This window comes from Stenella coeruleoalba (assembly GCF_951394435.1).
Source record: "Stenella coeruleoalba genome assembly, chromosome: 13".
Classification (NCBI taxonomy): Eukaryota; Metazoa; Chordata; class Mammalia; order Artiodactyla; family Delphinidae; genus Stenella; species Stenella coeruleoalba.
In genome coordinates, this window is record NC_137159.1 from 51,869,800 (window position 1) to 51,886,380 (window position 16,581).

General features: G+C 53.5%; 1 protein-coding gene across 3 annotated transcripts in view; it reads right to left on the reverse strand.

Moving 5' to 3' along the window:
- Positions 1-16,581, reverse strand: part of TTC7A (tetratricopeptide repeat domain 7A) — a 122,809-nt gene that overhangs the window by 59,143 nt on the left and 47,085 nt on the right. For all 3 annotated transcript variants that reach the window (XM_079941260.1, XM_079941262.1, XM_079941261.1), the window contains 3 exons: positions 10,699-10,777; positions 9,744-9,901; positions 9,052-9,115 (listed from right to left, as the gene is read on the reverse strand). In XM_079941260.1, the coding sequence (XP_079797386.1) occupies positions 9,052-9,115; positions 9,744-9,901; positions 10,699-10,777 (301 nt within the window). The remainder of the gene's footprint in view (positions 1-9,051; positions 9,116-9,743; positions 9,902-10,698; positions 10,778-16,581) is intronic.

Genomic DNA, 16,581 nt, shown 5'->3' on the forward strand with positions numbered 1-16,581 from the left:
GCCCTCTTCTCTTCCTCTGCAGGCCCCCCAAGTCCCTCTGATAAGGAACCTCATACCTCCTTCCTATCACACCTGCGTCCAGCCCAGACCTATCCCTGACTCCTTCTGACTATGGAACCCTCCTCTCTGTCCCTCCTCAAAACCCGGGGTCTCTGTGCTGGGCATGTGGCACTTAGGAGTCCAGTAGCTCAGAGCTGCCTGGGCGGGGCGGGGTTTGCTGCTCAGAGAGGGGAGGGGCGAGGGGAAACGTGCTTTAGGAGTGGGCGATTCTGTACGATCTGAAGGGGGGAACTCTATCACCCCATCAGGGTGAAATCTCCCCATCAGGAACCGGGGACCCTTGTTCTGTGGCCTGTGGTCCCACCCTCTCTTGGACACTCACATCCTGGGGACAGCACTCAGGCTCGAGAGTAGCTAAACAGGAGTCACAGGGATCCCCCGCAGGGTGGGGACCAGGCTGGGGATGCTCTGGGCCCCCCATGTCTCCTACACACAGACACACACAGGCACACACACACACTGAGGGCTGTGCCTGAGCTGAAGCGAAGCTGGGTTCTGGCCAGACGCCCCCACTGGCTGCTCCCAGCATCCTCCCCTCTCCTGCCTCTTCTCCCCTCTGCCAAAGGGGTCTCTTCCCAGCATCCCTCTCCGTCTGTAGAAGAGGCTGAACCCCCTTCCATGAGTTGGGACTCGCCCTCCTCTACTTCCCCACAAAGGACTGCAGATCCAAGAACTTGGCCTTTTTGACAGAATAAAAGGGACCTGCTGACTCCTAAAACCCAGATCCCCACTGGTCAGGTTCAAACAATGCTTCAACAGGTGGTCCTCACAACCTTCTTCCGGGCAGGACTACTATCCCCTCCTCCTGGTCAGGGGCTGAGGCTCCCCAGGGTGATGACTGCAGAGGCAGAAGCTCAACGGCCTTTGGACTGTAGGCTCTGGACGTGTCCTACCGTGCAGGCCTGAAGCACATTCCCACAGAGGCTTCTGGAAGCCAAAATACCTGTAAGACCCAAGGACGTGACTCACCCGGGGGGGCATTTCAGTAAGGCAGGCCAGGGGCCAGGGGTCCTGATGGCTGCCCTTCTAGGTACAATAGGCAAGGGCTGCCCACCGCCCTGACGGGCGTGGACCTGCCCCAGGAAAGGGTGCCGGGGATGCCAGGATATCCCCAGAAAGGCTGAGCACCAGTGCCAGCCTGGTAAACAAGAGCTGACGGTCAGGTGCCAAAGGGTTAAGGGAGAGGAATGGAGAGGGAAAGGGCCAGAGAAATCCCCCTCCTTCCTGGTGATATCCACCCACACAGGCAGCAACAGGAAGAGAGAAGAGATTCTAAGGAGAGCCACGGCAGGAACTATTATAGTGAGAAGCACAAAACTCGCTCTGCGCCTGGCCGTGGACCTCCCCACTCCTCCACCTCCAGCAACGCCCCAGCTCTCGCCGCCCTGGGTGGGCCCCGGAGAGGCGGCCCCCACCAGGCAGCAATGGGGGTGGGGTCGGGGCAGGAGGTCAGGGAATGAGAGGATGGGAGACACGGTCCCTGCACTCAGGGAGGGGCTCTGGAAACGGGACGCAGCCGCAGTACACAACGAACACAGTGAGCGGATCTGACCTAGAACTCTGGTGGGAGAGAGAGGTCCTGATGGAAGGCTGCCTGCAGGACACATCCAGGATCCGGGACCCACCCATGCAGACTAGTCTCATGCAGGGGATGGTGAGCAGTGAGCTCTGGTCACCCTATCTGTGCGCAGCCCCTGCCAGGTCCCACCTCCCAACTCCCCCACTTTCTGTGGCTGCCATGAGACGCTGCCCACCTGGCCAGCTTCTCTCCACTAGCTCCCAAGTCCTTCCCTGCAGCTCCCTCTCCTAACCGAGCCCCATCTTTGTTCCATCTGTCAATGTGGATGCCTTTTGGCTCCTCAAACTCAATTCAAGGATCCCTTCCTTCTGCCACTGTCCCCGACTTATCTCAGCAGGCAAGGCTGCCCACCCCCCCATCCTCTCCCAACCCTGGGAACACACCCGGGCCCCTGCACACCCCACTGGCTCATGGGTTTTCGGGGCAGGGATGCATCTCGCTCATCTCGAGCCTCCCAGCCCCAGCACAGGCCTGCACACAGCACTCTCAAGTGACATTAGAAAGAGAAGGATCTCTGGGCCTGGTGTGGAAACTTCCTCCTGTTGCCCTAGATCTTGACCTTTAAGAGAACAGCGTCTCTGAATGTGTGTGCCTGGTGGGAGGGAGGCATGAATTTCCAGCTCTGGGCAAGCATTAGGTCGGCAGGACAGGAACAGAAGAGGGGCTCACAGCAGCATCTCCTCTGCCTGGGGACCGCCCCCCAACACACAGACAGTGGGGAAGGCATCTTCTCGGGGGTCCTCAGGACTTGGCATTTGTGCCAAGAGGAAAGCGTGGGTCCCCAAAGGAAAGCCAAAAGCAGAAGTTTGCCGAGTGGTTGCTGTGGCTTCGGGGCAGGGCTGCAGTGAAATGCTCCAGTGCTTGCAGGGCAGCTGGGCAGCATGTGTACGTAACCATGCAACAGGGTGGGGTGGGGAGAACTGGGGCAGAAAAAAAAGAAGCCTCGCGGGGGCTGGCAACAGGGTAGGAATTCACGTGCAGCTCAGGGGCCAGAGCAGGCCTCAGTGCACAGGGCCTCAGACCCTCGGGGGGCTTCAAGTCCCCACCCAGGGCATCCCAGGTGTCCCATTCCCTCCTCTGCTGCACTCACCTCCCTCAGGCCACACAGTGCTCCCAGCTCCACCAGCAGCCTGCCTTTAACTAGTCCCAGTCACACTCTTTCCCTTCCACCATTTAAATGTCCTCACACATACCCCAATAAAGATGTTAAAAAAAAAAAAAAAAAATGTCCTCACATGGAAATCCTCCAGATCAGATGCAGTGACAGACATGAATCGTGCAGAAACTAAATGGTCTTCTCAACATCATACTCCTTACTGGTTTGGGGATAACGGCAGGCTATTTTCCTCTGTTTTCCCCTGCAAAACCCCCAGGTCCCCCACCTCTGGGGGTGCCCTGCTCTTATTTAATCCATGCATTTAATCCCAGGCAGGGCTCAGCAGCTGTCCCTGAGACAAGCTCCTAGCCTTGGACCCTCTGCTGTCCTCCCAGGGGCAGTCTCCCCAGACTAAGGGACGCTCACCCCAGGCCTCCAGCAGGTCAGAAGAGGAAAAGCCAAAGAAACGTGGTCCTCCCCACCCCACCATCATCCAGTGTGACCCACTTGTGGTCTTTGGACACGTATCCATGAAGCAAATACGGGGCCACAAGGGCATCGTCATTCCCCGAGGTGGGGGCAGCCCACGTGACACCTCAGGCAAGATGGTTCTTGCTCAAACAGCCATCCCTCATGTGTGTGCCATGCATTTTAGGAACTGAATTATCACTGCCATGATCTCACAGTAACCCCACAGAGGGGCAGGATGAAACTGCTGATGCCCCCTTTGCAGGCAGGGAAACTGAGCCCCAGAGGGTGTACTAACGTGTGCGGGGTCTCCAGGAATTAAGGCTGAACCTCCGATAGCCAGTCCAGGATGGCTTCTGCTGCCCTGAGCACCTGCTGTCTTGTGGGCTCCTCTGCCAGCCCTGGTCCCCACCCTCTGCTGGCTGCAGGGCCACAGACAGCACTGACCTTCACTTCGCCCAGTCCTGTGTCTCCTTTGATCCTGGACACAAGCAGGGTAGGAGAAGGAAAGGAAACTAACTTGTAGAGCACTTTGTAAGTGGTATCTCATAATGCTGACAACAACATCTCCTGTTCTACTGTCCTATTTTACAGATGAGAAAACTGAGGCCCAGAGAGACCAGGGAGGCTCCTCGAGGCATACATATAGGAGGTTTAGGACCCAGATTAGAGCCTAGACATTCTGACTTCACCCCTGGCTCTTCCCCTGCCTCCAGGTGCTTCCAAGGAAGTGTCCACTAGCCCCGCCCATGCCATCAGAGGCCCTCAGATGTCTCTGCTTAGGGAAGCACCAAAGCAAAACACAGGCTGGACTTTCTCAGTCAGGCCTCAGGTGCTGCTTCTCTGCAGAGAACAAGCTCCTTGGACCACGTCAGCCCTGTTCTCAGGGACAACCTCTCTGCTGGCCAAGGACCCAGCCTCAGGGCCCACTGCTCACCTCCAGCAATCACCCCAGAAAGGAGTCTCCTGGTGCCAGTCTGCCTGGCCCCTGCCCCTCCTCCCTGGAGGATGCTGTCCCGTTCTGCTCGTGCTGTCACCCCCACCGGCAGCCATCATCACCACCGGCTCTCGAGCCGCCAGTCCACAGAGCCAAGGAATAACATGCTCTGTGCTGTGTCCCATCTACACGGCGGCCCCAGCCAGGCCCCCGCCAGCCCACGCTCCTGCGCATCGGGCTCCTACAGCAGAAATCTTCCTGCCAACGAGGGCGCGAGGCTCTCCCACCTCCACTGCTCCGAGGGTTCTGAGCTGGCAGCATTAACAGACCCTTTCCGCTTGCAGCCTGCAGCACAGCAGGGCCTCACGTCACAGCAAACCAGGCGCCAGAAGCTGAAACTATCTGTGCTCATCTGCTGAGACCCGAATGGAATCAAGCCCGAGAAGCGTTTTTGTTTTGTTTTGTTTTTTTAACCAAACAGTATATCCTCAAACCAATTTTTCTCCCAACCAGACCTGAATCTAAATGTTTTCTAAAATTAATGACTCAGAACCAGGTAGTCATCAGGATAAGACGAATACATGTTCAACACCCACAATGTACCAGGCAGCTTCGTGCTCATTTTCTTACTTCATCCACCCAATGCCTGCAAGAGAGACCTTATTAGCCCCATTTTACAGAAAACTGAGGATCAGGGCAGTAAGAGACTTGCCCAGGCTGCACAGGCTGTGAACGGCCAATTCAAGATGCAAGTCGCGGGGGCCTGATGCTGGGCACGGATGGCAGTTCGTTTGTTAACCTGCAGGATCCCAGGCCCCAGGGGCTTACCCCCCCCCCAACCCAAGCCTCTGTGTCCTTTCAGCTCCCCAAAGCCTGACACCGGAAGAAGCTTCTCCCCCAGCTGAACGGAACTGGGGCTCGAGGATTCAGTTTGCTCTAACACATATTTTTATGCCTTAGATCAAGATTTGAGAAATGGCAGAGTCCTGTACCTCCTGGTTACCCAACTGAGAAAATCAGGCTGATTTTGACACATGGTTCTTTCAACCACTAGTCAGAAAGAGAAAAACAAATACCGTATGCTAACACATATATATAGAATCTAAAAAAAAAAAAAAAAAAGTTTTTGAAGAACCTAGCGGCCGGACAGGACTAAAGACACAGATGTAGAGAATGGACTTGAGGACACGGGGAGGGGGAAGGGTAAGCTGGGGCAAAGTGAGAGAATGGCATGGACATATATACACTACCAAACGTAAAACTGATAGCTAGTGGGAAGCAGCCGCATAGCACAGTGAGATGAGCTTGGTGCTTTGTGACCACCTAGAGGGGTGGGATAGGGAGGGTGGGAGGGAGACGCAAGAGGGAGGGCATATGGGGATGTATGTATACGTATAGCTGATACACTGTTATACAGCAGAAACTAACACACCATTGTGGAGCAATTATATTCCAATAAAGGTGTTAAAAAAAAATAACTAGAATATGCATTTGAGGTTCAGCAGACTGAGATAGTTCCTTCTGATCTGGGGACCAGGATTTCCTCCGTGTCCCCAGACACATACATGTTCCACTGGGTAGGAAGACGCCTGGGACGAGCGCTGTGATTTAACCATTCCTCATTCTACCCCCGGTGCTGGGCACAGCTCAGCACACTCTCGCTGCTCAAACAAGACTGGATGGTGGAGAGATGAGTAGGTGGGTGGGTGGATGGGCATTTTTAAGTGTCCTTTCGGTGCTGAAAACTCAAAACTGAGTTCAAAACACAAATCTCCTTTAGCCAGTTAGAACTCACGTCCCTTGCGCTTCTGTGAAAGCATCTGTAAGGTTTCTATTTACCTCTTGAAAGACGAGGGCTGCCCGATTCATTCCGATCACACTCAGCCCGAAACAAAAACCATACTTCAGGCACCAACCCCACACCCAGCCCCCAGGCAGCCTACTCCTCTGAGCTGCAAACCACAAAATAGGGGCGGACGTGCTCAGGAAACCTGCAACACCCTTTCCTGAAGCAGCTAGCTGTGGAGAAGTGGAGAGCTGTGATGATTATGCCTCCTGGGCTGGCTGTGCTGGAATAGCTGTTACTGCCGCATAAAGAATTCTGCAGGGATTAGGAGAACCCAAGGAGCAGCCAAGGCAGCTGCTGCTTCTAGAGGTTTCTCCCTATCATCTGGAGCCAAAGCCAGCCAGCACTAAAGGGAGATGAGGAAAACCCTGCTGGCACATGGAGGCCGGGCTGAGCCTCAGGGGTCGGCTGAAGGGTCAGGGCAGGAGCCTGGCGCCCACACCTGACGGAGAATGTGACCTGCAGGAAAGGAGGGCGTAAAATAAGGGCGAGTGAGAAGTCAGAGGCGGTCTGGTCACTCTGAGAAACCGCGCGGAGCCACAGCGGCCAGATCCGGATCCCAGGTGGAAAGCCCTCGATAGATGAGACACCAAAGCTACGTCCATCGCCAACATCCTCCCCCAAATACCTGAAGCTTCTAGATGTGTGACAGGCTGGGTGTGAGCAGGAGGAAACCAACCAGCCAGCCCTGGAAGACTGCCTCCTCCCAGCTACGGCACACTCGGCGTCTGAGCACTTCTGCTGCTCTGCAGGCCACAGGGAAGTCCCACGACACCCGCCTGGCCAGCCGGCCTGGATCCCCCGAGTGGCCAGTGGAGGCCAGCCGGCCACATACCCTCTTGAAAGAGCTGCTTAGAGGGAAACCACCTTGGCTCCAAGTATGGGTCACCTTTTAGTAAAAGGCCATTCTCTACTTTGAGATTTACGGGCAGCTTGAGGGTTTGGGGGGAATAACTTTAATGGAAAGCCATCTCAGCTCTGGTTCTGGGCACCCGGATCAAGCAATGGCCACAGAAAATACTTAGGGAGACAGAGCCCAGCCTCTATCCCTGCCAGGGATCAAAATGCTGACCATTTTCACACAGACAGCCAAGGCCTTCCCTGTTTACAAAGCCCTCCCCAAGCTCTGTCGCACTTGATCCTCAAAGTTACCCCCTTGAGCCTTTGACAGATGAGAAAACCAAGACTTAGAGCCGTCAGTGAATCACAGACGTGATCTGAATCATGGCTGCAAGGATTATTAGTATGTAACCTTGACCAAGACATGTACCTGTCCTGGACCTTACTTTTCTCACCTGTAAGATGGGAACATATTAGTATTAGACTGAATCATATGAAACTGTTATTTTTCAAACCGCTCAACACAGTCCCTACCTAGATGAGATAATCAGCTTGGAATCTGGCAGAGAAAGGACCTAAGAAACGTTCCCATTTTCACCTTTTTACTTCCCACCTGTGGACAACACTGTAACCCTCAGCATAGGAAAGTGACAATAACGCCCTGTGTTTCCTGAGACAGGTGAGTTCTGTGCAGTCACACCTGATGGTGTAGGTGCTGAGATGGCTGAGGTGTGTGAAGGGGGCAGGGAGAGGATACTGGTCTATGGCTGAGGTTCCATAATTAAGAAATGGGGTTCAGTCTGTGAGAAGTACACTGTTCTCCCATGACAATCAGACCTGGCACTTGGTACCTCTACCTCCACGTTGGGCTAACCAGCTAGATGTCCCCACCCAGCAGCAACCACCTCACCTCCACACGAGCACGCACCGTGCAAACCTTTCAGGACCATGTCCCGGCCAGTTTGTCCTCGGGATCCAAATATCCACGCCCCTTCCCCGGCACTCTTGGATCCGAATGGACCCCGCCTGGCTGGGGAAGGATACACTCTCTCACCCCCGAGTCCAGTGTCCCTCTTCCTGTCTACTTGCTGGGGGACCTGCTCAGCCAGAGGCAACCCACTGACCAGAGTTCTCTAAACAAACCCTGGCATCACACAGTCCCAGGTTTCCAAAGGGACATTTGTTTTTTGCTATTTGGGGACCCAGTTTCTTAAACTCCACTTTCACACACTGCTCTCAGATGCATCATCTTAAAAAACCTAGTTCTCAACCCGGGGGTCCCCAGCTCATAAGCTCTGAGGGGTCCCTCAGTCAGAGGACATCTGGCTTTGATGCTCTTGCCCACCCTTCCTTCAGCCCCCTTGGACCACCCATCCTTCATCTCATCACCTCCCGGATGACCCAACACACTTCTCCCCGACGCTGAGCCTCCACGGCACGTGTGTGTGTGCGTGCGTGTGCACATGTGTGTTTGCCCGGGGCAGGAGAAGCGGGTCTTGTGAAAAAAATCTAGAGAGCATTTCACGTGTGCTCTATCCGCCTTACCCCCTCCGCCTTATTTTTCCACAGCACTTAGACATCGCAACCCTGGGTAGTTGAGTAGTTAATTCATTTGTTGCCCACCTCCCTCACTAGAATGTAAGCTCCGTGAGGGCAGGACGTTTTCTCCGTTTTGTTTGCTGCTGCTTCTCTGCAGTCTAGAACAGGGCCTGGCACAAAGTGGATGACACTCTGTATTAGGAGTGGCATGAATGAGTGAATCCCTTGTACAGGCACCTCACCTCTGTGAGTTACTATCACCTTAGCGGTGGGAGCTGAGGCTCACAGAGCTTAGGTGATCTGCCCAGGGCCGGAACCTGAATCCAGGCCTCCTGCCGTGAAAGTACACGTTCCTTCCACCCCCTTCCATCATCACCGACCCAGCACAGAACTGTCCACGCAACCTTCTGTTGACTTGCTGATGACACCTTTTGTAATTCCAGAAGCAGGAGGTGGGAATTTGTTAGCTCGCCCAGTCCCTGCTCATTTGGGGGTAGGACCCAGGCCCCCGAAGGCGGCCTTGTACTCCACACCTAGATCTCATGAGGGAGCTGCACCCCCTGAGGGGGAACAGACCCAAGAGGCCTGCTTCAGGGACATCCCTGGGGGCTGAGCTCGGCCAGGACCTGGTGGGCGGTGCCCAAGCCCCACAGCTTTACTGCACGGGCCAGAGGCCTTGAGCTTACCATGGACTCGCTGATGAGCAGCAGCAGCAGGGCTTCCTCAATGTTATCCTTCGGGCAGTAGAGGCTGGAAGACACAGATGGCAGCCTGGGCTGCAGCACGGCCCTCCGAAGCAGCACGCTGGCCTGCCACGCTGGCCCTTCTGCCCCGGAGTCAGCACCCGCCCTGGTAAGGTGACCTTCTCCTGCATAATTCACAGGCACTGGATCCCACCTGCAGCTCTTTATCATGCCCCAGAGGCATGGATCTGAAAGCCTACGGTGGGCGAGGGCTGGAAACACTGCAATGCTCTTGAGGGGGATGCCCCTTCCAGCCCCCAGCACCGCATGAAGCGGCTGGGGCCAGCAGCAGACAAGAGCGAGAAAGAAGTTCACAGACCCCACCTTCGATTACTGGCACAAACACGACAGACGGTGCATTAAGACCATTAGGAAGGCAGGTATCCCCCCTCCCCCCGCCCGCCAAATAATTTGTTTGGCCTTTGGGTGCCTTAGAGGATGCCCCCTCAACCCCCCACCCCAAGACCTGCCTTCTCTAGTCTATTTGGCTCTGCTGCTTCTGAAGAGCCTGCCTGGCAGGGAGCTGGGCGGCGGCTGCAGGAGAGCATGGGGCAGAGAGAGGGGCCGCCAGTGGGGACCGAACCCTGGGGACGGTGGCCTGAGCCTGGGGTGGTCCCCAGAGCAGATAGGCTTACTTGTCTCCTTCGTAGAGTTGAGGTTTCCGCAGGGCCTGTGTGATGAAGGAATTCTCCTCCTTGCTCATGAACTCGGGCAGTGGGTGGGACAGGGGGCTCCAGTAGCATTCCTCGCTCAGGGAGTGCAGCAGGACCCCTGCCAGGTGCTTGGCTGCCACCTGGCAGAGAGGGAGGAGCTCACATGCAGGCAGGTGCTGGCTCTGCCCGGCCGCGGCCTGCCGTGCCCTCCACCCACCGTCCAGCCAAATCTGCCTGCTTGCAAATCGCTGCCCCTCCAGGAGGTCCACCACTGTGCCCCAAGGAGCCCCCTTGCTTCTCCGTATCTCCAGCACTGAGCTGCCCCACCCCGTCTGTTGGCCTGTGATGGCTCCGACTTCATCTCTTGTCCTCTCTCTTCTCCTAGACAAGAGGTACATTTCCTCCTCCTCCGGGTCCCACGGAGTCCAGCACGGCTCAGAGTACTCATAGCCCTTGCAAAGCATAAAGCCCTCAGCGCAAGCAGCTCTCTCCACCAGATACCTTTCTGATATTCGACCGAAAAGTCTAGAGTGAGAAGCTGCTGTGGCTCTGATTAGGGGCAGAAGCCTAAGAAGGTAGGCCTGAACTGGGGCAGGAAAGCAAGCCAATGTTATTTATTAAGATCATAAACAAATCCCTAAGAATGAGCACACCACCTTGCTAGGAAGGGATGACAGGAGGTTTCAGCATTGATCTAACATGAGGGGCTATGTGCAGTGCTGCGACGAGAAGGATGCTGAGGGTGTGTCCCAGGCTTGGAGGAAAACAATGCTGAGATTGACTAGCAATGTCTGCCATGAGCATGACAGGGAGAGGAGAAGCACACACTCCCCTGATTCAGAGGCTGCCTGCTAGGATTTCTGCTGCCTCCCACTGAAATCAACTCCTGAATAAACCAGCCACAGCCAGCACCCAGCCCTGGGGCCTCCTCCATTACCACTTTGAAGTTCTGAGTTGCTTTGGTCTCCACAGTGCGTAGGACCTCCCGGAGTTCTCTCATGCCTTTCACGATGTTCCTAGCAGGAAGACAGTAGAAGCAGGGTCATTACCAGCCTAGTTCCCACACAGACATCCTCATCAAACCTGCAGACACTAACTAGGAGGAGCCTGCCCATTTGAGTGTTATTTGAAAACATCCAATAATTGGTATGAAAGGTCAGAATTGTAGCACCCTGATCCTAGAGGCCCAGGACAACAGTGATCAAAGAATAGAAAGGATCCTTCTCCACCGTAGCTCTCTAGAAACCCAGGCCTCCAGTTTACCACCAGAAAGAGACCAGGATCGAGTATTTCAAACAAGATGTTATCTTGGTCCAAGTGCTTTGGGCTGGTGCCAGACTTTCTGACTTCAGTCAACCTCAAATCCTCCATTTTTGGGCTTCCCTGGTGGCTCAGTGGTTAAGAATCTGCCTCCCAATGCAGGGGACACGGGTTCAAGCCCTGGTCCGGGACGTTCCCACATGCCACGGAGCAACAAAGCCCGTGCACCACAACTACTGAGCCTGCACTCTAGAGCCCGCGAGCCACAACTACGGACGCCCGCGTGCCTAGAGTCCATGCTCCGCAACAAGAGAAGCTACCGCAATGAGAAGCCCACACACTGCAACGAAGAGCAGCCCCCGCTCGCCACAACTGGAGAAAGCATGCACGCAGCAAGGTAGAGCCAACGCAGCCAAAAATAAATAAATAAAATAAATTAATTAATTTAAAAAATCATATTAAAAAAGCTATTAGGGCTTTCCTGGTGGCGCAGTGGTTGAGAGTCCGCCTGCCGATGCAGGGGACACGGGTTCGTGCCCCCCTCCGGGAAGATCCCACATGCCGCGGAGCGGCTGGGCCCGTGAGCCGTGGCTGTTGAGCCTGCGCATCCGGAGCCTGTGCTCCGCAACGGGAGAGGCCACAGCAGTGAGAGGCCCATGTATTGCAAAAAAAAAAAAAAAAAAAAAAGCTATTAATGAGATTAAAAAAAAAAATTCTCCACCTTCATCTGCCACATCCGGTCTACACTGGAATCCATCCTCACCTCTCAAGCCCTACCACCAGGGCCCTAGACTGGCCTGCATCACCTGGGGCCTAGATGACAGTGACAGCTGGTCTCACCCCCTCCAGTCAGCCCTCTGTGCCTTAAAGTCATTTGCGAGCTTTTTAAAGTGTGATCCATAGTAAGAAATACACCTGACATTGCAACCCTGTATATATGCACACACTGCTTACATAAAACTGAAGTTAAGTTTCCTGATATATTACCTGTCTCTACTATGTGCAATGCAGTCCACTCCGATATTTTCTCTTTTACGTCTCCCACTACTTCCCCATTTTAAAAATGCTGGCGGCAGCCCACTAAACAATCTTGCAACCCACTGATGGGTGTGGCCTGAGTTTGAAAAACAACTCCCACTGCCCCTTGAGGGCTCTACCTGACATGCAAAAGTCATCTTGTTCCTTCCCATGTTGGCCTTTCGTCGGTGCCCCCAGGCTTACAGAATTCAGTCTAGGCCCTCAGTACGGTGTCCCAGGGCTGTCGGGTCTGCCCCTTGGCTCTCTCCCATCTCATCTCCCACCACTCCAGTCCTTTCTCAACAACCGTCCACAGTTCCCTATGTCAAGTCTTGGAACAGGCTTCCCCCACTGCCTTAAAGAGCCCTTCCCCTACACATCCTTAAAAAAATCTGTGTCTTTACACATCACCTTCCAACATCACTTCCTCCTTGCAGCCTTCCCTGGGCCCCTCCCCACACCCACCCCTCCTGACTGCACAGCTCTCGCCCCGCGTTAAGTCCTCTTTTGAAGCAAGCACGGCATTGCAGTCATTTTCCATTTACAGGCTGACCCCTTTCCCACTGTGCACCCCCTGAGGGCAGTCTTGTTCCTGAAGCTCAGCCCGGGCATGTGTGCTCAGCAAATGTCTGAGGACTGCCGTCCTCACTTGTTCCGGGGGGTTCCCTAGATCAATAGCTCGCAAGGGAAAGCAGAGGCTCCCAGGCCAGCAAATGTAGAAATGAAAGATCACAGAGGGTGAAGAGCCAAAGGTGGCAGCCGGGAAAGTCACGTGAGCCCCTCCTGCAGCTTTCATGAATGAAATAGATTCCTGGGGGCTCTGGAGCTTGGAGGCATAAAAGGACAGGAGATCAATTCCTTGCCTTCTGGGAACCTCTGGTTTCATACAAGCAAGACCCAAATGTGCAAACCACTAACACTATGAACTCAGACTCCTGTCTGTAAGGCTGAGGATGGAGACAAAGACCTGGGGAATAGAGTCAGAGCCACAACGATACTTCCTAGCCTGCCTAGAGCTTCTGAAGAACCAGGAGGGGCAAGCAGCACAGGGCTCCACAGGGTCCTTAGAGATGGTTCGTGCCTGGGCACTGCTACTGAGGGCAGAGCTCACCTCTGTGGGCTATGCACGGCCCTCTCCTCTATAAAATCAGGTCTTCAGTTGCAATCAGCATCCCCCCGACTTCTGTCATCTGCATACCACATCTACAATTTTTGCTACTAGCTGTACACCATCAGTGTCATTGTTTTGTGTAATACTTTTCTTTATATCTTCTTTCTTTTTACTTCAGTAGATATCTCACCTTAATCAAGCATACCTGAAATCATGGACTTGGTATACTAGTTGCTTTGTTTCAGGGTCCTCCCCCAATACACACTCAATTTAGGAATGAGAACTGCAATTTTAACAGGATCTTGTGCCTCCAAAGTTGTATATTTTTTACTATTTTCAAATCTATACGGGACTCTGACATCTAAATAAGCTCCCAGGAATTCTTTAGCAAAGCAAATAATCACCTTTAGGCATCTTTGGGGTAAATCCCACTTTTTATTGAATGCAGGTAAAGAGGAAAACCAACATAGGTTCCAGGGGCCAGGGCTAGACAGGGAGAGATCTGGGCTCCTGGCTGGTGCCGACCTGTTCTGAAATGTCGGGAATGCCCCTCCGCCTCAGCTCAGCCCTCTGGGAAATGGGAAACTAGATGGGGTTTCTCCCACCAGCTTGAGTAATCCTGTCCTGGGTATAAACTGTCAGTGCCAGGTAGAGCTGGGGCTTTTCTGAGCCCCACGAGAGGCCAGCTTGAAAGATCTTTTTGTTCTGGTCTCTCACACTGACCTTTCTGAGCAAAGCTGCCACTTTTAACAATATCCAAACAGGGCCTCAAACAAACCCTGGCTCAGAATCAGGCTGCATGTGGAGAAGCCAGGAGGTCACGGATTCCAACTCAAGTAAACTCTGGCTGGCCAGGAGCAGAGAAAGAGGATATGTACATGCAGGGATGGGTCAAGGGAAACAGCTCATCTTAGGGGGGCCTCCAGGGGAGCCATGCAAGGAGGCGGCAAGCTCCCCCAGGCCCCTGGTCAGCAGTAGGCAGCGGGGCAGATTTTTCCAAAGCACTTCATCTTATCCAGTCTTTGCAACTTCTAATGAGGTTGGTGAGGGAAGCTTCACATTCCCGGGTACCCGCACAATGCTTAGAACATAGAAGGCCCTCAACAAATCACTGTGGGAACTTCCCTGGTGGCGCAGTGGTTAAGAATCCACCTGCCAATGCAGGGGACGTGGGTTCAAGCCCTGGTCCAGGAAGATCTCACATGCCGCAGAGCAACTAAGCCCATGCGCCACAACTACTGAGCCTGCGCTCTAGAGCCCGCGAGCCAAAACTACTGAGCCCGTGTGCCACAACCACTGAAGCCCACGTGCCTAGAGCCCGTGCTCCGCAACAAGAGAAGCCACTGCAATGAGAAGCCTGTGCACCGCAACGAAGAGTAGCCCCCCTCTCAGCACAACTAGAAAAACCTCACGCACAGCAACGAAGACCCCAAACAGCCATAAATAAATAAATAAATAAATTTTAAAAAAAGAAATCATTGTGGAATAAATAAATCCTCATTTTCCAATCACAAAATTAAAGCCTGGAAGATGCCTGCCTCTTCAGGCCATCAATCACCCAAGGGGAGAGGTGGGTTCACCACAGGTACCAAGGGTTCAGATTTCACTCCCTTTTAACTAACAAGACCCTTGAGAAAGACAATGAATGGCACAGTTACCCTTTCCTTTCCTGCCTATTTGAACTCCAGGACTCCCTCAACTAAGTCTCTACAAAGTGCCTACTGTATACCAAGTGCCTGGATACTGTACACCAAGTGTCCTGTTCTCAACAGGCATCCAACTAATGCAGAGAGAAAGAATTAAGAGACCGAATGAGTGAATGAATAGCTTATTCACAGCCCTGCACATAACGAGCTCACAGTCTGTAAAATTAGACACGCTCATGGTTTATTCAAGAGCTTAGCAAAATATTTTGCATACAGTAGGTGCTCAACAAATTTGGGGTGGGGGTGGGGATTTTGTTGGATTTGAAACAGAGAATGAGAAAATGTATGGAATTTTTCACTGAATGGAACCTAAACAGGCTCTGGTACTTACGACACTGGCCAGAAGTCCCCGTTTCAGGGCTGGCATTGCTTATTGTGTATGAGAGGTTTCCGGTCAAAGACCCAGAAATGCTCAGCCAGTTGGCAGATCCCAACAGCTAGAGGGTTGAATCAGGAGACAAGGTCAGGTGAAGTTCAAATGGTTATGAAGCTATTCCTTCTTGCCACAGACTCACATTATCAGTTTCAAATGTGAAACTGAGAGCTCCCTTTTCACTCCCAGCCCCAGAAAAAGGCTGTGACACTTCCTTTGCAGGACACTGAAGACATCCAGGCAAGGGGAGCTTTCTAGTGAGGTGGGGTATGGGCGGTGGGTGCTGACAATAAACAAAGGCTGTGCATTAAGAGATGCTGGAAGGATGTGCTCTCTCCAATGGGCCTCAGAGGTCTCCCTGTGCCCAAAGAGGTCTCTTCTGTGACCACCAGGAGGCTCTCCTGGGCTTCACTGTTGGGTGATTCTGGCCCCTGAATGCCCCTGAGAGCCTTCTGTCTCGTGCCCTCCCCCAGCACTGCAGATACTGGGTGGTTGCTAAGAATACAAAATTACTACTGACTGAACACACCCCTTACGGGGTCATACCCAACAGCAGGTTTTCTAAGGTGCCACACACACACACACACACACACACACACACACACACACACACACACACACACACACACACACACACACACACACACACACACACACACACACACACACACACACACACACACACACACACCAGAAAGGGAGAGTGTCTTCATAAGGCCGCACAACCTGCCAAGTCCTGGGCAACTCCCTCAGAAAACACTCTCTTCTCTATTGTTTGGTTTTGGTACAATAAGCATATATTGCTTTAGTGATTAAAAAAAGTTTTTTTAAGAGCACGCACAAAACATGCAGCCCACCTGGTTCAACACACACGGCCCAAGCTCACTCTCAGCCCTGAGCCGAGAATGGGCTCTGTAGGTCGAGGGAGAAGAGAAAGAGACCACCCCAAAGAGAAACGGCCTCTTGCCTGCTGTGGGGGAAGGAGCCAAGTTGGCTCACGTTCTTTTATTTATTTATTTATTTTTGGCTGCGTTGGGTCTTCGTTGCTGTGCGCGGGATTTCTCTAGTTGTGGCACGCGGGCTTCTCATTGCGGCGGCTTCTCTTGCTGCAGAGCACGGGCTCTAGGCATGTGGGCTTCAGTAGTTGCAGCACGTGGGCTCAGTAGTTATGGCTCGCAGGCTCTAGAGCACAGGCTCAGTAGTCGTGGCCCACGGGCTTAGTTGCTCCACGGCATGTGGGATCTTCCTGGACCAGGGCTCGAACCCGTATCCCCTGCATTGGCAGGTGGATTCTTAACCACTGCGCTACCAGGGAAGCCCCGGCTCACATTCTTTTCTTGGGAGATACTCAAG